Source organism: Fukomys damarensis, unplaced genomic scaffold, assembly GCF_012274545.1.
Source record: "Fukomys damarensis isolate Sample0158 unplaced genomic scaffold, DMR_v1.0_HiC HiC_scaffold_1, whole genome shotgun sequence".
NCBI classification, from domain to species: domain Eukaryota; kingdom Metazoa; phylum Chordata; class Mammalia; order Rodentia; family Bathyergidae; genus Fukomys; species Fukomys damarensis.
The window spans coordinates 4,029,488-4,053,825 of NW_022900913.1; the positions used below are offsets into that span (position 1 = coordinate 4,029,488).

A 24,338-nucleotide genomic window follows, 5' to 3' on the forward strand; every position below is an offset into this window, starting at 1 on the left:
AAAAAAAAAAAAAAAAAAAAAAAAAAAAAAAGTAAAGGTTTTGAATCAGTTAGGACATCAAGGCAGCCAGGACTGCACAACTGAGACCCTCATGAAAGAGAACTCCGGAAGTGTTTCAGAAAGCAGAGAGAAGGATGGGGTCAGTGTGTTCCAAATGAGAGGGGAAGATTTTGAGGGGATTTAATGGCAGTGTGTCTCTTACTGTAATAAAACTGCAAAACTTGAAACACAGACAGCACATTTCAGTCAGACCACATGGAATTTGCTGTCCTGGACACACTGATAAGGGAGAGTGGGCTGAGGAGACACACAGTGGCCCTGTTAGTCTTTCGTCTCTGCGGGGTGCTGTGGTCCCGGTGGTAAAGCAGCTGCCCTGAGAGGCTGTAATCTATTCTAGTGCAGGGCCTGCAGAGCATCTGCCTCCACGGGCAGAACTGCAGGGCCATCTGGAACCATTCATGGCCCAGGGATACAGCAGCCCCACCAGGGAGCTCTGGGGCATGGGCACCCTTCACCCTCCTGGGCTGCACTCGCTGCTCGAGTCAGCCCCAACTCCGCCCCTGGAGGCCTGGCTTTGTAGAGACGGCCACTCAAGTCCTCCCAAGGCCTACTCCGCCCAGGACCACTTCCACAGACCAAGCCGCAGGGTGTGCCTTGACAGAGAAACCAAGCCGAGACAATGCGCTCACCCCTCGGGGAGGCCCACTGTGCAGGCCAGGAGAGGAGGCTGTGTAGACTGCAGATGGCTCAGTGCTTAACACCGCTCAGCCCTGAGGTCTTGCTCCAGACCGGGGCTAGCCAGGCAGCAAAGGCAGAGAAGGTACATGTAAGGAGCCTGCCAGACAGGGGTGGCTCCTAGCAGTAACGCACAGCCCTGCTTGTGCTTCTGGTGCGTTGTGCTTGATGTCTGGGAAAGCATCAGTGCCTGGTCTGTCTACAGACCTCACGGTGGTGTGGCGCAGCTATGGATTGTGGATTTGGGCCAAACGAGGTCCTCTGGTGACATCCTCATGAGGTGAGCTCCCTGCAGGGTGGCTGGGGCTCAACTTGGACCTGAGCATCCGCCTGTCCTTCTGAACAGGATTCCATTCCTAAGAAGTGCAAGATCAGACATTTCTCGGAGCCCACCAAGAAGCTGCTTAACGTGAAGTGAGCACAGTGATGACAGCCGCCCTGCCCGTGAGGCAGCGCGCTGAGGCCCCACTGCTCAGTGGGTCCCCCATGTCTCTCACGCCCTTCTTTCAGTCGCTCAGCAACACCCTTTTGCTGAGGGGCCGCCGAGAATTGGGCGCTGTCTCTGTGTGAGCCCTGGGGACTCCAGGGGTGACTTCCTTGCTGTCATTGCGCCAGGTCCTCTCCTTGACCCTGAACTCTGTTGGGCTGGAGTGTGAGCAGGGTTCCCGGAGACAATGGATTGGGAAGACAGTGGAGGGACAGATTTGAGTCCAGTCAGGGCGGCGGTGGACGAGGAGGCTGGTGTGGCTGCAGAGCCAGGGAAGCAGCCGTCGGGTGCCCTCGCCCAGCAGTAGGCCAACATGGCCAGGAGTGACCTCCAGCACTGCCCTTTGCTCCATCCCTGTGTGGCAGCCATGCACGCCTGGTCCCCCGCATGCAGCTCCTCCTACAGAGCCCGCCCTATGCCCCAGTCCCTCTCCCACTGGCCCATCCTGCCTGGAAGCCCATGGCCCCGCACTCCAGGCAAGCACCTGGCCTTGCAAACCCTGCCAAGATGCCCAGCTCCCCTGCAGAGGGCTTCGCAGTCACTGGAGACAGTCACTGCTGTCTCTCTAGGTCGCACCCATCTACCCACCTCCGTGGCCCCTTCCCTTCACTATGTGTGCCCTGCACTTCCTGCAGAATGGCCTAAGAGCTGAGGAGATGCAGCCCAGTGCTTTCTGTGCCTCACCCCATTATATCCACGCATGGCGCAGGAACCAAGCACTGTTGTGACTCCCATTTCACAGATGAGGAACTGAGAGCAGCAGAGCTCAAGTCCTATGCCACACGGGTCCAGAGCTACAGAGCTGAGTGTCCAGCAGTGCCATCCCCGAAGTTGTCGATTGGCAAACTGTAGCCACCAGCCAAGGCCCACACGTAGCTTGGTTTTCCCCCGGGAGCAGACAGGGTGTCTCTGCAGCTGCACGGGGCTTGCTTCAGCCGCAGTACCCAGGGCTGACCCACCTGGCGGGCACTATGCCCTGTCAGAAATGACACACAGACCCGGATCCCCAGTGGAGTTGGACCAGTGTATTCAGCCACATTCCCATTAGCCTGTGGTATCTATTGTGTGACACAGAAAAGTTTTAATTCCTTTTAACTGTGGGGGAAAGATAATTATTGCTGTTTGATTTCTTCTGTATACAAAAGAGAGTGGCATTTTAAAGATGCTGAAAATAGCCCAAGAAAGAAGTGCTTTTTGAATGTAATTATTGCATTGGCAAAATCACTCCAATTGAAGCGATTGCTACTTTAAAAATAATTTCTGTAAAATAAACAGCAATAAATACCAATTCCACCACAATATTTGGCCCACACTCCCAGCCCCTGCCAGTGATTTTCTCGATGAGGAAGGTGGGGTGAACTCAGCTAAGGGACCCAATTTCGCTCACAGGTGAAGTGTGTTCCATCCACTTGGGGACTGAGGGAGCATCGCCAGAACAATACCGGAAGAGCACTTTCCCTGTTCTGATCTTGAAGATCAGACATTTCCAAAGGTCAGAATACAGAGTTAGAGAAACGGTTTACTGTGCAGTGGCCATAGGAATGTGGGTGTGTTGTGCGCAGCTGTTAAAGCAGTTGCTGGAGCCTCACTGAACGTGTGTGTCAGGGTGATTTCTGAGGGTCAGGCCGGATCCCCGTATTGCTTTGCTGTGATAAGGAATTCAGTGTAATTGCACGAAACAAATATTAATTGCTGCAAGGATCCGCTTGTGTTGAGGTCCTTGGTGATTAGTGACCAAACCTATTCAGCTCTGATTCCTAGCCAGCAAAAAATAGAAACATTAGGAGAGAAACTTACCCCGAACTAAGTTTGTTTCAAGCTACATTAATTGCAAGTACTGGAATAGAATAAGCCTTTAAAATGTTACTTGTTCGGGAGTCATTAAAATATGATGTGAATCACAGTTCCTTTAGCTCCTTGTGCAGAGGGTACACGTGCTCACCCCAGCCTTCCTGCAGCCGGGGGATTGTGTCTGAGCACCCCCAGCTCGGCGCCTCCTCTGCCCGCCCCCCGCTCCTTCCTCATCTTCCCTGGTGAAGAAGTGAAAGGCAGAACCCAGGGGACCCTGCAGGGGAGCCGTGGGTCCCAGCCCCGTGGAGACCCAGTGCTTTAGGGTCTCACACTGCTCTAGCCCCCAAATGTGACAGTCACTGTCCTTCTCTCTGCGTAAGGCCCAGACTTGTAAAATGACGTAAAGCTTAAAGGCCCTTGTTACAATTCATAAATAATGCTAACCTAATAAAAAGTGAGCTTGAGCTCTGTGGGATTGAATTAGGGTGGTGATTTCATTAGTAATCCTCTGTGGGAGGGCGTCCTGGCATCCGCTTTTTTATAAGTAAGAAAGATGGAGCCTCTTACTGGTCATTCCTGAGGATCAGAGAACAGGAGCCCCACCTGCTGCCTCTGACCCCAGCACGCCCTCCTCCTGGAAGAAAGCTTTCAAACACACGAAGAAATGCACCAGATTCCATAGGAAAACGTGTGGGCAGAGTACACCAAACTATGATGAAAAGTGAAAAAGCGTTAACACCTAAGTATCCCAATGGAGAAGCGCAGCCAGCAGTTCTCCTACTCCCTACTCCGGCAGCAACGAGCATCGGTGAAATTTCCAAATATCCACGACAGGTAGGATGTGATTTTCTTTTTAAATCTGGATTTCCATTGTGGACAAAGTCAAAGCATCCCTGGTACCGCTGGGGCCGAAGGCATTCGGTGTAATGAATGCTGGGCTGCGGCTGAAGTTACCGAACGTGGAGACACCTTTCCACCCGGAGTTATGAACCGTGGGAGCACGGGCCTCAGAGAGGGCTCCCCGCAGTGCAGTCGCAGGAAAGATCCCTGCTCTCTGCGGATCCTGCAGTTCACGGCCAGACCCACAGACCGAGTCCGGCAGGTGGAGCATTTCTGGCCACACTGACCACTTGAGTCAGTTTTCCGTATTTGCATCACGGTTTTACCTATTCCCAAGGCGCCAAGACAGCCTTCCCTTTATCGTCTTCTTTTGAACTGCTGCCTCTCACTGTGGGCCTCTGTCGCTGCCTCTGTCTTTCCCTCACCATATCTAAATTATACATCTGCTGGTGCCCATGGCCCTGGTACTGACCTCCCACAGGTGGACACATTTTCAACTTTGCTGTCATAAGAATCCTATTTTATTAGTAGTACTCTGAGTTTGCTTTTCTTTACTGGTGTCAAATTCGAAAAGTATATAGGAGAACATTATTACTTAGAACATTTACTCTCGAATCTCTAACTGCACATCAAAGTATCGTGATAATCGTTAACCACTGTTGAAATTCTGTGTTCAGAATTACAGGGTCCCCTGGAAACTCTGTAGCTGCCATTTGAAGTTAAAAAACAGATTGCTGCATCAAATGTGAAATTCTATAGAAGGCTGTGGTTTCCAGAAGTTGCCACAGGTGACCCAGACTGAGCGTAGATAATTTCATCAAAATCGGAAGACGACCTCGATGTAGACCATAGTGCCATCTTAGCACTTTTCAGAAAGGCGTTTTCTCTAATGGAATCCAGGGGAGGAAGCCTCGCCGGCCACGTGGGAACTGCTGAAACCATTCCTGGGGACACCTGTGATGTTGGAGGGAGCACGGGCCAGTCAGAACTCCTAGAGCTCTAGGGTGGTGTCACATTCTCCTTCCTCAGCAGCGCCCTGCACATTGGCCCAGGATGGGGGCTTTGTGCACTGGGCGGCTCTCCAGACTTCACCCGAACCTCGGGATTGGGTTGGTTGTGACCGGCATCCTCACAGGCAGGGGCCTGGCACACACTGAACCCCAGGTCTCAGTGGTTTGTGTTGTGTGTTGACTGTTTCCCTGTGCTTTACCCATGTTGAAATGTCCACACCTGAGATCCCTATATGCACAAAGCATTCTCCTGTCCTCAGTGCTGCAAGCCCATCCTGAATCTCATTCTAAGTAGAGACTTGATCGTTTACATGGAAATTGAGTCTATAGCAGTATCTGCACCAGTTTTGGGACCCAGCTTGTGTTATCGTAACTACCACTTCGTGTTTATGATGTCTTTAGCAGTACAGTAGAGAAACAGAAACAGACCTACACAGCTCCTCAGACTACTCCCTCGTATTCGTGTTTCTCTTTCACTCCTGTTAAGCACATTATTTCACTATCATCTGGTGTCTTAGTTGAGATCATGCGAGCTGCCCTTTCCTAAGGGAAGGCTGAATGGTCCCCAGTCCCCACCTTGGCTGCAGCTATGGTCTGCAGCCATGGTCTGCAGCTCTGAGACCACTGTGAGGTCTTGGGCCATGCTGGGTGCCCCACCTCCACCAGCTGTCCCTGCGGATCAGCCGCAGGATCCTCCCAGCACTCAGTCCTGCCCCCCAGGTTGACGAACCCAGTAGACTTGAGATATTGCAGCAAAATGAAGGCTACTGAACCTTGCATCCAGCGGCCACTACTTACCACCCCATTTCCTGGCTCTGTTCATGTGATTATCTTGTCTGCTTTTCGATACTGGTTTTTAAAGGCTCTTAGGACATACAGGAACAAGACTTCAACATAAAATCACAACACAACAGCTGGCAGTCGAAACGTAACATAGTTCTCATCCCTGGTGAGTGTCATAGGCTGGGCCAGCATAAGCAAGAATGGCCACTGTTTCACTTAGAGGCTGCTGGGCAGTCCTGCAACCACCTCAGTGGCCAGAGGTGCGCAAGGACATCAGAGCTTGGTGTCCACAAGAGACAGCTGCAAACCAGGACCCAAAGCCTGAAAGACTCGTGAATCAGCAGCCCGGAGAGGAGTTGCAAGGAGCAGCTGGACAGATGGGCTTGTCGGAAGACCTGCGAAGAAAAAGGCCACCACATTGCTTCATACACGTGTAGGAACTGTGGAACTGTGTACCCACCCACGTCCCTGTGGTGCTCTCTCCATAAAATGCGGAGGAAACCTTCCATATTTTGCCATGAAGGTAAATTGCCCAGGAAGCTTGAGGAAAATGTTCAGATTTCCACCTGCAGGAGAGAACACTGACATTTCCACCCTGAAGCCTACTGTAAAAGGCTGTACAAAGTAAGGTGGTGATATAGCTGGTCTGAGAAGGCTAGCCCAGGCTGGTGGATGATGAAAAAGGGCATGGAGCACTGTCCGTCGGCAGACTTGCCTTTCTACGGTGTGTGTCGGAATCACCCACTTCCTGGCTATTTAATAGTTCTGTGTATTATTTTTTCTATATAATGGCAGGAGAGATCTTCACCTTCTTCAGTTCCTGCCAGTCTGTTTCATTTCACTATTCCCTACTCCTTTAAATCAGTGTGTCACGATATTTACAGATCAACAGTGGTTTCACAGATGTGCTGGAAGATTCTAAAAGGTTGAACTCTGTGATTAGGTGATTGATTTTTTTTTTAGAAGCCTTGAAAATGTGCCACGTTACATGTATAATACAGTGACTCTAAAGAAAATCTGAACGAAGAATAGGAGTTTGGGGGACAACAGTGACAGGAGTGAAAGGGCCACTTAGTCCATGGGGAGGGGTGCAGTGTGTCCCCCTCGGGACAGCGTGACATGGCACCCCCACTGGCTCCCGGGTCTGGACTGCGCCACACCGGTCAGGGTGACCAGTAGTGCGACTTGAGCACTAGGCCAGCTTGTTCCCAGGATCCCCCAAAGCCCAGACTCACCTGGTGTTTGTGTTGTGATTTTATGTTGAAGTCTTGTTCCTGTATGTCCTAAAGGCCTTTAAAAACCGGTATCGAAAACCAGACAAGATAATCACACAAGCAGAGCTGGGAAGTGGGGTGATAAGAAGTGGCCGCTGGAAGCAGGTTCAGTAGCTTTCATTTCACTGCAATAACACAGCAGCTCCTCCCCATTGGAAACCCTAGTTCTGTTCCCAATGCGTTATGGATGTAAGTTTTACAAAGACTTTTGAGTCCACAGTGCACACAGGTCCGAAGTTGGGGTGCTGAAGTGTTGTGTCATAAGTAGCGTGAGAGCCGCCCCTGCCGCCTGTGTGCTGGCTGCTGTGTGCCTGCTTCGAGTTCTGGGTCCTAGCTGAGGTGGTTGGTGATGGCACCAGGCTTGTGCACCTGGCCAAGCTCCCGAGGTGGAGGAGGACTGGATGGGCTCAGGGCTCGCACAGAGGGTAGACGGTCAGCACCTCATGGCCACGTCCTGGCAGCCTCCGCCGTGCGGAGAAGGAAGTGACTTGTGCATGGCCTCCTTGGTGGGTCCCACAGCAGCTGCAGGGAGCCCAGAGGGCATCCAATGCCTTGACGATGTTTCAGAAATAGGCTCATCTGGACACAGCGCACAGCTATTTTCTACTCCAGGTGTTCTAACCCCTGCAGTGACCCGAATTCGGAGCTCTGGGGGCCACCGATCCTGCTGCTGAGCTGAGAAGGTGGAACTCCAGCAGACTAAGAAAATCATCCTTATCTGGGTGTGGTGGTGCCCGCCTTGTGATCCCAGCACACTGCGAGGCTGAAGCAGCAGGATCTAAAGTTCAAGCCCAACCTGGGCAACTTGGCAACTTAGCAACTCGGTGAGACCCAATGTCAGAAGGATTTAAAAAGGGTTGAGGATGGAACTCAGTGGGAAGGCCCTGGGTTCAAGCCCCAGTACCAAAAACAATTATAAAAGTGACTGTCTTTATAGTTTTCATAGGCTGTTTCGTAATGGATATTAAGCCTGAAATTTCAAGGCCAAGTAGTGAGGCAGGCAAGAATGAGGTGATACTCCGTAAGGGTCAGTGTTTTGTTTTATTTTTATAAAAATTTTTATTAGCACCTATTTACAGAACCTACGATTACATTCGTTGTGGGGAGTTGGCAACTATCTAAGGCACCCTTCATTCTTTGTACTTTTCTGCTCCTCCACCTCTTGGTCATCTTCCCATTTGTGAAAAAGACCTGTCTCCCTGTTCCTAGTGTCTCCTATTTGCTCTTTCATTTATTTACACTGTGGGTTTCTCATGTAAAACAAACCACACAATATTTAAGCTTGTACGTCTGATGTATTTCACTTAACATCATGGTCTCCAGGTGCATCCGTTTCCTCCGAATGACTCCAGTTTATCCTTCTGTGTGGTGCAGTGGCACTCCGTGGTGTGTGAATAGCACATTTTCTGGGCATCCAGGCTGCTTCCAAGATCGAGCTGGTACGAGCTGTGCTGCTGCACACGTGGGTGTGCGTGGCTTGCTGTAATATGATGACTTTGACTCTTTCGGGAAGACACCCGGAGGGGGACTATCTGGGTCGAGCGGAATCTCTGCTTTCGTGTTTCGAGGAATCTCCACTCCGATTTCCATGGTGGTTGCCCAAGTTTGCCTTCTCAACAACAGTCGGAAGGAGTCGTCTCAGCAGAGAGCCTAGTGGGATAAAAAATGTGCTTGTCTCTGAGTCTGCTGTCTCAGGGCCCAGTGGTCCCCTGCCTTGGTTCTGCTGCCCGTTGCAGTGTCAAGGCCGGCTCCGTGCAGGGCTGTCCCTGCGGCCTCCTGCCATGCCCACCTGCTCCTGTCCTGTTCCACCTTGCGGTGCCAGGAGCCTGACAATGGAGTACACAGCACCCCCACCTGCCCATGTCCCCACAGCCAGTGTCACCTCCCATTTCCTCCTCTGGAAGCTGGAGCGGGCACCCACACTTCCCGCCTGAGGACTCTGAGCTGGTGTGGCGCTCAGTAAGTCTCCCCTCAGGGCCGGGGCCAGGGTCCCACCAGGCCCCGCCCGTCCTCTCCGGCTGTCTCCTTGTCCGGCCTCCCTCTGCCCAGCCCCAGGACCTGTGCAGTGTCCCCAAGACCAGGCTGGACGCTCCCCAGGCAAGCAGGAGGGAGGGATCCCCAGAGGAGCCCAGACCCTGTGCCCTGTGCTGCCCCACAAATGCCGCAGTGGGGCTACCGTGGTGCCTTTCAGGCCGGGCACGACCATGAATCATTCAGGGGAGGCTGAGGGTGTCGAGCAGTTGTAATTGCAGCTCCCAGCAAGAGTGAGCATTTTTAGCAACAAAGCGACAGTGCATTGAAGGGCGTTTGTGATTGACACGGAGGACAAGGTACTCTCACTCCAGGCCCCATGTGCCATCCACATGAGATGAAGTTTGTCTCGCCTACGTTATGTTTATTGGTCCCGGCGTTGCAGTCAGTGAGGGTTGGCTTGACAGGGTTCGGTCTGTAATCATGTGCCGTAAAACGAGGTCAGAAGCCGCGCTCTTGGCCAAAAACGCCAGCGTGGCCGCGGGCACGCCACATGGCGGTTGCGATCTCAGGAGAGACAGGAGCCGCTCCCGCCCAGGGGCTGCCACGCATTCGTGCTAGCGTTCATTCCTTCTGTTGAAAAGTTCAGGGTAAATGGTGTGATTGAAAGATCCTCTCTATGAGCCTCTAGTTTTGTTTCTTCTTTCATGGTGTCTTCTGACGGGTGATGTGTTTGCTGCCTTGCATCCCTCCTTTCCTCCCGACCTCTCTGCACTCAGCTATGACTAATTACTGAGGCATCTGTGAGCCGTGTCTTGACTGGCGAGGGTCTTAATCACTTTCTCAGCGCTGAGACACAATAGCCGGTGCCCCCACCTCAAAGGAGGAGAAGCTTGTTTTGGCTCAGCTTGGAGCGGTTCAGTCGGCAGTCGCTGGCTCCAAGGCAGGGCAGCCTGACAGGGGTCTGGCGGAGGAACCTGCTCACGGCACGGCAGACAGGAAGCAGAGCAAGTAAAGGGTAGGCCAGAGAGGGAGGTGAACACTGCCAGGCCACACCCCATGACCACCCCCTCCGAGCCGGCACCACCTCTACCAGCGACTCAGCTATAGGACCCTGTGAGCCATCACCTCAAAAGCCCCACCTATGAGCCCAGGAGGCTTCTGAGGGACGTCTGGATATGAGCCCTATCAGAGGGGTCAAGAGACCACAGACAGGGGCTTTGAGAACAGAAGTGTCCCGTCTCTGGACCTGGAGGCTGGAAGTTGAGCCCAGGTGGGTGGGTGGCTCCCCCGAGGCCTCTGTCCTTGGCTTCTTGCCATCTGTCTTCCCCTGTGCCCTTCCCCAGTCAGTCTTCCCTCTTCGTGTCTGTGTCCTGATCACCTGTTCTTGTAGGATCCCAGCCAGATTGGATCAGGATCCCCCTAGCAACATCAGTCTGGCTTCAGGGCTTCTGCAGACTCCAAGTGCAGTCATGTCTAGATGCTGAGCATCAGGACTTCGATCTGACTCGGAATTTGGGGGGCTGGAGGAACACCGTTCAGCCCATAGCAGAGCTTTTACCAAACAGCTGCCAGCTCTGGCCGATGCGTCCCTCTCACAGCTTTCTCACCGCTGGTCTCTTCTGTGACCTTGTCTCGGGCCCCTCCTCCCTCCCCTCCTGGCCCGCTCCTGGCCACCCCCATCCCCAGCCTTCCTCCTCCAGGCCCCTTTCCTCGTCCTCTCCACCGAGAACTCGGGATTTCCCAGCTTTCTGGTTTTCTCACCTGTCTCACAAACCCTTTCCTGCTTACTCTTTCCAGACCATCATAATTGCCTTTATTTTTCATATTTACTTTTCCTTTCCAGCTTAAGGCTTTCTCTTTACCTTGTCAGCCGTGGCTTCTTTTTTGCTGTTATTAAAATCGATGAACAGGAGCCTGTCCGTCTTCTTTGACATTTCCTTGTTATTACTTTTTCTCCTGCTTTATTTTTTCATAGTCTGTGTAAATCTCCTCCACTGTCCTTATTCTCACGTTGCTCCTAGGAATTTGTGGAGCGTTCCCAAATAGATCGTTCCCCGATTTGCTTTCCCTCTGGACTGGTCCACAGCCTGAGTGTCCTCCGGGCTCTGAGTGTTTCTTCCCCTCTGCTGACTGCGTGGGGAGCTGTGCATCTCTCCTGGAAGCCCCGGGGAGGGGACATTCTGCCCCTTTCACTTGCCTTAGACAAAATGAGAGGGTGGCAGAAATGGGGTCTGGCAGGTGGCGTAGACAGCCAGGTGGACCTGGGGGAGTAGAGGGTGGTGGCTGGATCACTGCAGGCAGCCACCTTGCAGTCTGTGACAGTGGCCGTGGCACGCATGGGCCAGCTGAGGAGGAAATGGTCATGGCGAATGGTTTTTGTCTGATTGCTTTTTAAACTGATCTGCCCAAGGAGATGCTTTCTTTGAATCAAGTTGTTTTTATCATTCAGGTGCCCTTAAAATTAGAGGGGCCATACTTTCTGAAAGCTCTTGATTCCACTTTTTATGAAAGTCTTTTTGCTCACTTGTAGTCACATCATAGACAAATTGGTCATTTTGTTCGTCAAATTGGCTGAAACAAGCACTTACCAAGAGTGGGGGTGACCAGGCGGTCACGGGGCTCTTCAGGGGGGCCCCGGCTGCCAGGAACAACCCTCTGTCGGGGTTCCAGGCAGAAACTGGAAGAACTCAGACCCCCACTGCCCTGGCCTCCCCTCCCCGTCCCCTCTGATGCCTGCTGCCCCGTGCGGTCCAGGACCCTGAGCCCAGCAGGAGCCCGCAGACCTGGGTCCTCCTCACATCCATGGACTGGGTGGAGCCACTTGGCTGGCCTCTCCGCAGCAGGACCCTGTTCTTTCCCTGGGCCCAGGGCCCAGCTGGGCATGTGGTCCTGGGCTGTGACTGCACGTTTGGTCCCTGAGGACGGCTTGTACCAGACGTTTTAGGAGCAGAGAGAGTCTCCATAAACTTCATAAACTATCAAAACTATTGCAAACTATCAAAACATCCTAAGACTGGTCATTGTTATGTATACATACGAGGGCTGATCATAAAATAAGTGCATTTAAATCCAAAAAGCTTGTGCAGGATAAGGCACATTGCCATTTCCTCCTCAGAATCCTGCACCCTGCTGTGGATGCGCTTTTCCCACTGCTCTGGACACTTTCCGAAGCAGCTCTGGACGTCTGCATTCGTGAGTGTCTTTTTAGGGTGTGACGAAAAGTGCAGCGAATGCTGCTCTCGCCTGCCATCCTGGCCTGTAAAAATGTGACGGAGCCTCCCCATCCTCCTCGTTCACCAGGCCTGGCCCTGTGTGACTTCTGACCCTTCCCCAAAGTCACAAAGGTAGAAACTTCTGGATTCACAGAGCAGTGCAGGTAAACACGTTCATGAGCGAACCCCAGAGCTGCTTGAAAGGTGGCAAGAACGATGGGGTTGGCGCGCACAGTGAGAGGCAGGACTTGGAAGAGAGCTGAGAGCACGCGTCTCTCACTGCGATAATTCTTTTTGGAATTCTAGGCACTCACTGTACTTTGTGATCGATCACACCTTGAATATGTGTGTTCGAATGAGAGTGAGCGAGTGCAGTGTTACATAATTTTTATTCAAACGGTATACATTTAGGTGTTTATATTTTAGTTTCAGTATGACATCCCTGACTTTTACAATATCGTAATTAAAACGACATGTAGGTGTTTTCATTCCTTTAGAGCCACTTCACCCAAAAAGCCAATTAATTGCAAAATGATACAAACTGAGCTGCTCTGCTGCTGGCATCTTTGATCTGCCCTCATGATGACAACAATTTAGCAGGAAAGTACTGCTCTGACCCAGTTCAATTTAGCAGACGTTACCGAGGTGAAATCAAACGCCCTTCTGAAAGAGCGTGAACGTGGGAAGTTTTGTTTCATTTGCTTGCTTGTTTTTTTCTTTGTGCAGTCCGGAGGACTGAACCCAAGTCTCTGCACTGAGCATGCCACCCTTTTTATTGATTATTGATTGTATTGATTATTTTGAGGTGGGGTCTAAGACACTAAGCCGCTAAGATCGGGCTCAAAGTTGCCATCCTCCTGCCTCGGCCTCCCAGAGTGCTGGGTGACAGGTGTGTGCACCACTGCATCTGACTGGAGACGTTTTACGGCTGGCTCTGTCCTCAGAGGACGTGGTGTTGGTCTCTGACCTTCACAGGAGCAATGGGCCTCGGAAGACTGGTCCCGCCAAGGGCCCTTGTGAGAAGGGCTCTGTCCTCCTCCACTGGGCCACTGCTGCCCAGCCCTGCAGTGAGGCCGCTGCATGTGACACTCCTCATCGTCATCACTGTTACTGTACAATCTTGCCCTGAGCACCAGGGCTTAGGTTTCACCGGGGTCCTGGGGCAGCACTGCCTGGGATGAGGCACTGGTTAGAGCGGCCCATGAGCGGGTTTTCTGATTACAGAAAACAGTGCCTGCCTGTTGTAGAAAGTTTACACTGCACCTGAGGGAAAAAGTGGAGAAGGCAGAGCTCCAGGGGTCCACCGGTCCGAGACGATGGCTCCCTCTGCACACACACAAGCACACACATACACACCACTCACGCAGGTGTACGTGACCACTCAGGCCTACAGCCCACTCCTGATGGTCTCAGGTATGGGCGTCACCTTGCACAGGGACCTGGCCTTTGAAAGGCTGTGAGCACCCCCACCTCCATCCACTGTCCCTTCCTGCCCTTCCCTGCAGGCAGCAGTCTAACAGACGTCCTGCGTGGAAGGTTAGTTCCTGGGCCTTCACTCCCCACAGGACACCTCACAAGCTGGACAAGGACAGCCACACACTGATTGGGTCCATGTGACCCTTTGGCAACGCTACCCTGGAGACCAGAAGCCCTGAGTCTCTACCCTGAAGATGGTGGGCTTCCTAATCTCACTTGCAGATCACAAACAGATCTTTGTTAAATTATCTATTTGTTTGTTTTGTTTTGTTGGTACCGGGGATCAAACTTGGGTCCTTGTGCTTTTAAGGCAAGCAGCAGAACCACGGAGCTAAATCCCCTGCCCACCTATTTGTAATTTTATTGAGGTTAGCATCTTTCATGGGTTGGGATGTTTTATTTCTTAAAGAGGTATCTGGAAAGAAGTGGCCACTTGAATTTTTCTTTGTCTCACTTTTCAACCTGTTACTTGGGAACCTTTTCTGTCAAGTGCATCAGTGAGCTATTGCTGCATAACAAATTAGCCACAAACCCCTGGCTTAAGTCACAGCTCTTTTCTCAGGCAGTGCAGGCCTGGGCACCTCTGCCACGGCTCTGCCTTGAACCTGCAGAGAAACCTTGGGCCAGGGCTGCTGTCCCATCCCAAGCTTTAAGCTGCCATCAGGCTTCCAGGATGCAGGGCCCAAGGCCTCAGTGGTGAGGGCAGGCTCCCTGTCTTGGTGGGTGTTGGCCAGCTGCCTCCTCAAGGGCCGCCCACACAGGGAGCTGGCCTTCCTCCGGCCTCTCCTGGTCCGCAGAAGCCAGTCATAGATCCCACCCACTGTGCGAGAGTGGACAGAACCCCCGGGGCGGGAAGGGGGACCTGGGGATGCCTGAAGGCAGCCCACACAGTGCATGTTGATTTGCGAATGTGACCCTGTCACACCATCTCATCCTCGCTGATTCATCGGGATTCTGTCTGTTCCTGGCCCCGAGCACCGAGCGTTCACTGTTCAGAATGGGCCACGCAGGGTGGGTTGAAGGACGACAGAAATACAAGAACACATGGCTGTTTATGGCGTTCCGCTGCTCTCTGTCAAACCAAATTCCTAGAAACTAGCTGGGCTTTTACATATTTCTGTGTAGGCAACTCTGTCGTCCACAGGGAAGGAAGTTTACGCGACATTCTGTCTGAGTGACAGAGAAACCCCATCCCACCGCAGGCCAGCAGGCAAAGCACAGGCAGACTGGTTTTGCCTCTTCAAATATAAAGACTAAAGAAGCCTCATTTTGTTATCTTTGAATCTTAATTCGAGGAAGGGTAAATAGCACAATAACAAAGCTAGGAAAATTAATTTCTTATGCCAGTGTGAGGACACCTGCAGTTAACTTTTCCATTACTAGGGAGAGGGGAGCTCTGACGCCTTACTTGTCTGCTGTAGGGCCCTCCACAGAATTGCTGGCCACGTGGCAAAGGTGCTTCCAGTGAAATTGGAAGGTTTTGCTTTGCATCTTGGTTCTCTGAAAGTGTTTGCGTGTAAAAGCCTTGCTGGGAAGCTGCGGCCTGAGCTGTGCTGGGAAGGCAGGGAGTAGAGCTGACAGGACCTGGGCTGTGCCCCCTGGGAGGGCAGTGGTCCAGCCTGAGGTCGGCATGGGGTGGGGTGACACACCCATTGTTGGCCCCACCCTAGGAGCCGTGGACCTGAGCCGGCTGGCATGGCGGGGGCTGACTGCCCTGTGGCCCGGCTCGGCGGGAAGTCTTGGTTTCTGGGAGGCAGTGAAGAATCCCAGCAGTGAGCTGCTGCTGTCCCTGGTGACACCTGGGTTCAGGGATGCTGCCGCTCGCTGCTCCACTACCTCAGAGTTATGTGGCCCCAGTTTCCCTGTTGTGGGTAAGGGTTCTGGAAGCCCTTCCCTGCGGAGGGCCCAGGGAGTTCATGCAGGTAAAGCAACTGACAGAGGCTTTACTGTTTCACATTATAAAGTATGTGTTGCTTAAAGATCCCCAGCGATGCTGATAAAAACTCCCTGATTGAATTATTTTCTCTGCTTAGTGTGATTCTTACCCAGAAAGCAAAGACTGTGTTACAACACCCTCTACAAATGAAAGAATTAAAATCAGAGCATCCCCCAAAGTAGTGACCTAAAAGCAATAATAGCCATCCCAGTTGCTTCTAGAAAAATCTTTTTTTACTTTTATTAGGTCAAACAAAATCAGTCCCTCAGTTTTCCAAGCTTTTTAGCCAGAGGCTGAGAACTGGGATTGAGACCCAGCTTCCATGCGTGACTGACCTCAAGACTGTTCTGTGGTCATTTTCCACACGATCCCCACGTTGTTTTGGCAACAGCAACTGAGCTATTTGAGGCCCTATCTGCCCTGTTTCACTGCAAACATGGAAAACGTGCTGGGTTTGTCCACCCCGGCAGCGGTGCTAGAACACAGCAGGCTGGGATGCACTCGTGTTGGCCTGAGCCATGTGAATCCTCTCCTTTCCCGGGTTGCTCCTAGCATACAGCAGTGTGGACCCTCCTGGACTTGGAGGCTCCAATTTAACAGGAAGTGGAGGGCGGTGGGTGGGAAGGCAGCGCTGGGCTGATGAGGGGCGGAAGTGAGGGCAGCTGGAGGAGCAGTGACAGGGCACTCTGGCCACGGACCCCGAGGACCACCCAGAGGCTGCAGCCGTGCCGATGGAGTGGGATTCACTGCAAGGACTGTGAAAGGGCGGGCTCTGGGGAATCCACATGCAGATGGCTCTGCTGTGCGCCTCCCACCCATAGGAATCTCTCAGGAGGCTCAGGGCTCCTCGACCTGGGGGTGCTGATGCCAGCTGAGGGGCTCGGTCTGGAGGCCAGGGTCTGGCAGTGAGTTCAGGGGGATGTAGAATGTGACTCTGGCTAGCACCTCCTTAGCACCTTGTTAGCACAGAGCAGCTGCAGAGGGGGAGCTGACACTTTCCGTGGGGTTTCTTAAAGGTTTTCAGCATGCAGATGTCTGATTTTCCCACAGGGGAGACCCGCTTTCGCTTGGGGCCGTGTTGCCCTCAGCTGGGAGCACTGAGCTACACTGGCTCCTTAGGGGAACACGGAGAGGCTGGGCCCTGCGAAGTGGCCCCTGGGGCATCCCTGAGTGGACACGGCCCTCACCCCGCAAACTGCCCTGACCTGCTGGTGGGGGTCCTGCCCCATGAGTGTCTGGTGTATGCCTGTGACCACAGGTTTGGGTCTTCTTTTTTAGCTTTTCTAGTTTAACTATTTATTTACTTAGTTGTTGGCTTTGGCATTTAAACCACTGAGCTACATCTTTTATTTTTTTATTTTGAGATAGATACTCTCTAAATTGCCCAGGCTGAGCTCTCAAACTTGCCATCCTCCTGCCTCAGCCTTCCAGAGTGTTGGGATTATAGGTGTGCACCCTGATTCTTTCAGTTCTAAGAATTTATTTTTTGAGACAGGGCCTTACTTTGAGGTTCAGATGGCCTTGAACTCACTCTGTAGCCCAGGCTGGTCTCAAGCTCATAGTGATCCTCCTGCTTCAGCCTCCTGAGTGCTAGGATTACAGGCATGCACCACCACACCCTGCTCAGTTCCATTAATTGCAAGGTGTTGCTTGGGTCCTGCCCTGTTAGGGTACTTCCTTCCTCAGGAGGAAAGCAGGTTGAGTGGAGAGTGAGCCCCACTGGCTGGACACTCATAGCCACCAGTGATGTTAGCCAGCCGTGAGGCCAGGGGTGGCCCCTCCAATGCAGAGAGGCGGAATCATCACTTCTCCTTGGGAACCAGTGGCCCCCGCTCCTGGGACTCAGTCCCACCTCTTGCACCTCCCCAGGGCAGCCTCTCCCGACCCTGAAGTCCATGCCACGGGCCCTTGGTCACAGAGGGAGCTGGGCCAACAGGGGAGGGACAGGACAGCAGCATGGACCCTGCCCACACATGGCTGCACGCAGCCCTCAGGAGGGGCACGGAGGACCTGGCCCTTTCTTCACACACACCAAGCCGGCCTGGACATGTGCCGTCTCAGCCCCTCCATGGTTTCCCTCACCAGGATCCTCAGCAGAGCTCCGCAGCCCCGTCCCTCAGGCTGGGGTCCACTGTGGAGACTCACTGCTGTCCTCATGGGCCTGGTGGCCCTGGAAGCCTCCCAGTTCCCCCACCAGGACAGCTGTGGCCGAGGTCCTGCCCAGGGGCCCGAGCCCTGGTGACTGGAAAGACCATGGAGAAGTGGTTAGCTGGGAGTTGGTTCAGCTTCCTTCAAAACCGGGGCTCGCATAGAGGCCTTGGCAGAAAGCAGATGAGGGAAAGGAGCAATGTCCACACAGACACAGCGTCCACAGTGGGGCTGGGGCTGGCAGGAGGTGGGCAAGAAACCTGTCATCAGGCACTTGGAGACCAAAGCGTGGCCTCGCAGCTGGGCCGGAGTTGACCCGCAGGTCTCCCAGTGCTCTGGACCTTTTATGAAACCAATAAAGTAGAAAAGAGATGAAGGCAATGGTCCATGTAGAGTCCCTTTTACTGCTGTTTTTACAGTGAAAACAGCCTGTTCTAAAGCTTGTGCCCAAACATAACATTTTCACACTTGAGTTTGCCTGGAACACGAATCTTAACCATCCGCAGACTGCAGAATCTGGCCAGGTCTCTAGTGTGCAGGAGTTCTCGGCCCCCGCGCTGCACTGTGTCAGGGCTGTCGCTCCGTGGGGAGAGGGTTGTGCGGCATCACCAGAGCAAGAAGGCAGCCGTGGTCCCCAGACCAAGCTCCTCCACGGGGTGAAAGCGCGGGCCGAGGGCCCAGCTGCCCACAGAAGCATAGGTTCGCTCTGCTGCATGCCGTGGCTGCCCCTCTCCTGCCAGGCACGTCCTCCACTCGTGCACCTGTCTGCTGATGTTCTCAGTCTCCTCTGATTCTTTGTGTTTCCCTTCAGAGATGTTGTCTTTTGCCTGAGCTGGGAGAACTGAAGGCCGGGAGCGGGAGCCGAGGATGCGCTCTCTCGGGGAACCCGTCTGCTGGCCTGGGCTTCCTGCTGCTCGGGGCCTGCCTGGTCCCAGGAGCATCCATCCACTGCCCACCACGGTGCCTCCTCCTGCCATCCTGACCCCAGCGTCGGAAGGACCCAGGGTCCTTGCAGCCCTCAATGGAGGCCACTGGGCAGATGGGGACAGGCGGGTGTCATGGGCTTGCGGTGAAGGCGCAGCCGTGGGCCGTGAGCAGAACCCCTAGAGCAGAGTACAGATGGAGCCGCCAAGGAAGGGTGGGTGACCGTGGGGAGTGAGCATGATTCTCAGCCTTTGCCAGATGTGATCCCAGATGAAGGAAAGCCTGGCATCCTACGGAAGACCAGCCAGGTGCCGGGAGAGGAGCCCGGAGGCTGCTGAGCTGGGGGAGGGCTGTGGTGTCTTGTAAACCTCTCGAAGTGTGGAGGCCACAGGGCCGTCCTCACCTGAGATTTCCATGGGTGACCTGCTGAGCCCAGGGGTGTGGAGGCAGAGGCTCCCGGCCGGTCTGCCCACCAGGGCAGCGGGAGCCGGGGAGGATGCTTCTAGAGGCACCCTGACAGAGAAAACGCAGGAGGAATTGCAGTCTTGTACAAAATTCACATTTTAGCTTTGAAAATGGAGCACAGCATCCTCAGCTTGGCCTGTGAAAAGCTGCTTCGTTTTGCGTTATGTGATGGAGGGAGTGGAAAACACAGATTGTGGCCATCTCGGTGGGTTGTCAGCCCCGGGGCAGGGACAGGGACAGAAGTCTCATAGCAAACGGACTCCGTGCCTGTCAGTGCCCTGGCTACATGCAGCTTTATAAAAATGGTAGTCAAGTAACGGGCACAGGAGGCCTTTCCCTGTGAAGGGAAGTCCGGCGTGCGACTGTCACTGCCCACTGGCACATGCCTGAGAGCCAGCCTGCCTCGGGTCCGAGAGAGGCTCCAAAGCTGAGATTCCTGCACTGGATCCTGGTCCCTGCCACTCCTAGCTGCGAAATGGGGCTGTTGTTACCCTGGCCGATGCCCACCCTGAGAGCCACGCCTGCCGTGGAGGCCGGGCCTGCCTTTGCCAGCATCTGGCTGTCCTCGGCCACCGGACAGTGACGCCGACAAACCCCTCGTGCCCACCTGCCTCAGCAGAGTGCATCACTGGAGTCTCCCAGCACCACTGTTGAAATGATCATCTGATGCCAGCTACATTTTTAGCAAAGAGTTCCTTTTTCAGCGTTTGCCTCCTCCAGGAGATGCCATCTGTCACCAAGCAGGCTCGCCGATGGCTGGAACTCTGGGAAGCACAGCGGAGGAGCTGCGCCTGCCCTGGGAGCCTTGGTGCCGAGGGGGCTGCGAGGAGCACGAAGTCGTTTCCGATGAGCAGTGTCGGGGTGAGGCCAGAGCGGATGCTGCCTCCCCTCCGTCGTCCTGAGAGGGTGTGCGAGGTCCCCATTTGTGCATTTGCCTAGTACCTGAGGACGCGCAGGATTTCTCTGGGGAAAGGACCAGAATGCCATGCGAAGGACACAGCTTTGCATGCTGGACAAAAGTTTTGCCCAACTTTGCCCTGAAGACAGTGGAGCCTGTGAGAGCCGCAGTCCCAGCGGGGCCGGGAACCCCCTACCCAGTGCTGGTCACCCCTTCACTCATTCACTGGTCCAGCCATTCATGCAGCCTGACCAGGGCTCCTCAAGCACCTACTACACAGTCAGCCTTTGGAGCCCCCAAGCTGCTATCTTTCGACTTGTTACCGGCTAAGCTACACCTTAAAATAACCCTAAAAAGTAAGAGCAGGAGGAGTTTTAGAGCAGGGATGTCACTGTAAATGCAGCGAACATCAGCAGTAAGGAAACTGCCCTCCTGAGGGCTGCCCCAGGCTGTGAACAGCCTCCTCCAACCCTTCCAGGAGAAGCCGCTCCCTGGGGGGGCGCTGGCCACCCCAAGGGCCTGGCCCTAGTGCCTCCTGTCCTGGGTCCCCACGGTCCTCGAGCTCTCTGTCTCACCTGGGGCTTTGTTTGTTGTTTGGTGCCACAATGGGGGCTTTCCCAAAGAACAGCCGAAGTGTACATTCATGCGGCATGGTCAGGCTCCTCCCAGACCACCGTGAGCCCGCGCTGGCCTGAGTGATTTGCATCCAGACTCCCAGGTCTGCCCTGAATCCTCAGTGTCACAGAGAAGAGTGTGGGAGCTGATGAAGGTGTGCCTTTGTCCAGAAATCAAGACCCTGGAGTCTGCTCCTGCTGGAGCCGCATGGGGCCGCCCAGCCTTCAGGAGGAGGAAGGCACCTGTGCTAACCCTGGGCCGCCCCTTTCACCCACGGAAGCTTGCCAAGGGCATGAAGCCCAGAGGCATGAAATTAAAGGTGGGAGTTAAACCCCAGAGCCAGGCGTGGTGTTTCCTGCAGTCGAGATGCTCTGCATCCTGTCTCCCGGTCTTCCCGCCCTTTGGAGCAGCTGACACCAAAACCACAGGCTTGTAGATCAGCCTTTGAGAGGTGTGAGGACCAGTGGAGGTGGCGTAGTGAGAGCCAGCACCACCTCCGAAGCCCCAGATGTCACCAGGGGCCTCCTGTCTGCAGTCTGCAACCTCCTTGCGCCCCTAAGGCAGACAGTGCCTCCTGAGCCCTCCATCTTTTCAGGCCAGAACAAGCTCAGTCACTGTGGGGTGTGGCCGTGCCCTGTCCCCACCCTGCATCCAGGGCTCGGTAATGCGTGAAATGAGTCCAGTGTCACCAGAGTGCACTGATTGCTCCCAAGTTGAATTTCAGAAGTTGGATTTTCAAATGTATGTGTGGAGATATGTGTGTGTGTGTGTGTGTGTGTGTGTGTGTGTGCATGCGTGCATATGAACTTGAAAAAGAGAAATTTAAAATTACAGTTACAGGGATCCTTTGGAAAGAGAAACAAATGTTAAAAAGTCAGAATTCCATCATTGTTTTCCGACTTCGAAGTGTTTTATGCTCAACAAACTAGAGTTAGTGTGATGTGTACGTGGGTCCCGGGGGGCTGTCGCTGTGCATTGGGCAAAGTGAACAAAATCACAGTGTGTGATAAGTGCTGTCATCCGAGGAAGGCAGGGCTCAGTCGGGGGCAGGAAGCGACTGGGACACGTACTTGCCAATGGCCCGTGCGCCAGTCCCGTTTCTCTCCTCAAATAGAAAGGCACGTTGCTCAGAATTTGGAGTGGAAGATCTCTGTCTTCTGCCCTGTGTTTTCCCTATTGTTTGCAACTGTTGTCGTGCAATGTCAAAAGCAGTATGAACTCGCAGTCCTCTTGGCCTCACTAAGGAAAAGGAGCCTTCATTTCGCCTGGGGGAAATTGCGCTGGGCTGGGGTGCTGCCCTGGAGACTAAGGGTGCTTCAGCTCAGCTCCATGCGCGGCCGGGACAGCTGCACACAAGGCCCCGCTGAGCTCCCCGGCTCCTCCGTCTGTTCTGTCCCACAGCTGTGATGCCCCACATCATCACGGGAAGGCTCCCCCTTGCTGCTGAGCAACACACCCCACAGTCAGACAAATCCCTGCCACTGTGTACTCGGGGTGGTTGAGATAGCATGGTCTGCTTAAATTTTTTAAAAATCACTCTAGTAAAAGATGCACTGCCGTTCACCCCTCTCAAAATCCTCCCCGCTTTGAAGGCCCTCCTCCCTCCATTCCTGCCCCTTCCTGCAGCAGCTCTGGATCCTTCGTTCCTGAGGGTCTTTAGCTGTGCTGTCCTGGCTGCCTCCACGCCCTGAATTAATTCAAAACATTTACCTTTCGTGATCATTTCCACTTTGCAGACCACGCAGAAGTCACACAGTCCTCAGTCTAGTGAATAAGGGAGATGAGGACACAGCGTCACGATGGCACTCGGAAGCAGGGTTCGCCAAATTTTGATCCCACAAAGACACTCATGAAAGGGGACTTCCAGAGCTGCTTCTGAAAGGGGCAGGCATGAGGGGACGCGTGTATTTGACACGGAGGAGAGGATTTTGAGGGGTTTAATGGCAATGCGTCTTCTACCGCAGTCACCTTTTACAATTTCAACACTCCGTATCCTTTGAAATTTCGCCTTTGCATGGACACGGTGGGACCGAGAACTGCGATGCTGACCTGGTTTCTCTCTCCGTCTCACACAGGGGCGGATCTGCAGAAAAGCTGGCAAATCAAAAAAGTCCTTCAGTCGCAAGGAAGCGGAAGCTACCTTTAAGAGTTTGGTGAAGACTCACGAAAAGTACGGCTGGGTCACCCCGCCCGTCTCGGACGGCTGAAGTCTACCGCGCCGGATTCTGCAGCCGCCCGTCCGCACACTTCGCCCCGACATCGCCCCACCGCCGCTGCATATCCTCCATCCTTTTCTACTCCAGCCAGAACCGCACCGCGAACACCAAGGAGACATTTAAGTTATTTATGGACGGATGAGTCTACAGAAGGAGCCGACGCTGCCGGGACGCTGTTTCCACGACTGGAACGGACACATCTCCGAGTCGCGTTGGAACAGTGGTGGAGACGGTGACATTTCCCGGCCCGCCTGCCCCTCCGCCCGCCCTGTCACTTTGCCCTTAGCTTCTCTCCGTACCCGCAAGAAACCATCACCCTTGCTGGCTCCATTTCTGTGCAGATGGCGCCTTCACTCTCCCCAGGAGCCCGGGGCGGTGCTGGCCCCTGGTTGCCGTGCTTGCTGTCAGCGTAACTGAAGACACGTCCTTCGTTCTGTGACCTGTGGTCTGCTGTGACGACATTTAGTCCCATTCGTGCTATGGACTTTGTCTCATGAAAACAGCTTCACCTTGGCAGGTCCTAGTGGTCGAGGACTACAGCTGACCCTGGGCTCCGAGGCGTCCCCTCCTGCTGACTGCGGTGTGTGCTCTTCACGGATAAACCAGCGTCGTTCGCGGGGAGACGGGGTGAGGTGGTCGCCGGGTGGACACCCAGTGCACCCGAGCTGCGGACGGCTTCTCAGACGTTAGGCAATGCCCCTCCCACAGCGCATCTGTTTTCCTCCCTTCTCTCAGCCACCGAAAGCAAGCAGAAGACAGTGTCACGTTCGCTTCGTTCATCTGACTCACTGTACGCTGTGTGCTGTGGCGGGGAGCTCAGAACTGCCAAAGGACCCCGAGTGATCGGCGATTTGCATGCCCGGGTCTCTTTCTTCACCCAGTAGTCACTTGTGCGCCCGGGGCTGAGATGCGAGCACCGGGCTGTGGTGTAAACCTCCTGTTATTTAATCTCCCCACGGTTTCATTTCTTCTCTTCTGTCAGGTTACTTAGAACTTTCTAAGAAACTCCACGAAATGAGGAAGTACTGTTTGTAATGATATGCAGAAAGAGGTAAAATGTTCATCCCGAGCGGAAAATCTTCTTGGACACATTTTAAATAAAATCATGCATACCTGATACTCTGCCTCTGATCATTGCCGGCCCTCCCTCCACTCAGAATCCTTGAGCAGCGTGTAACGTTGTGATAGTTCGAATACTGCAGGGACACCAGACACACGCTCCGGGAGCCACATCCTCTAGCCAGGAAATGACTCCGAGGCACTCATGGTGTTTGCCAAAAGCTGGTAGATTAAACTGTCCAGCACAGCAGCTGGGAAGATGCGTGGAATCTGAGAGTGTTCAGAGGGGCCTGGGTCCAACTCAGACAGTGCCGGAGGTACTGTTTCTTGCCTGATTGCTACAGTTCTTCAGGCAGTGCTGGCTGGGGGAGGCTGCCCCTTGTCCGAGGGGTTTTGGGGGTCACTCCCAGACCCTCCGTTCATGATTACTCATTCCTTTCCACTCCCTTGTCTGCCCCAGTTACACCAATGCCACACGTGGTGAATGCCTGACCT

At 53.8% G+C, this 24,338-nt stretch overlaps 1 protein-coding gene and 1 long non-coding RNA gene across 2 annotated transcripts in view; one reads left to right on the top strand and one right to left on the bottom strand.

Annotated features, from left to right (window-relative positions):
- Ube2ql1 (ubiquitin conjugating enzyme E2 Q family like 1) overlaps positions 1-23,899 on the top strand; it is a 30,326-nt gene extending 6,427 nt beyond the window's left edge. Inside the window, exon 2 of the mRNA XM_010642663.2 lies at positions 22,644-23,899. Within this exon, the coding sequence (XP_010640965.1) occupies positions 22,644-22,775 (132 nt within the window). The 3' untranslated portion in view covers positions 22,776-23,899. The remainder of the gene's footprint in view (positions 1-22,643) is intronic.
- LOC117283248 lies at positions 21,608-22,611 on the bottom strand. The gene is made up of 3 exons (XR_004514238.1): positions 22,537-22,611; positions 22,279-22,332; positions 21,608-21,673 (listed from the first exon to the last, which is right to left on the bottom strand). It is a non-coding gene; the product is annotated as an uncharacterized LOC117283248 (long non-coding RNA).
- Positions 23,900-24,338: the final 439 nt, after the last annotated feature.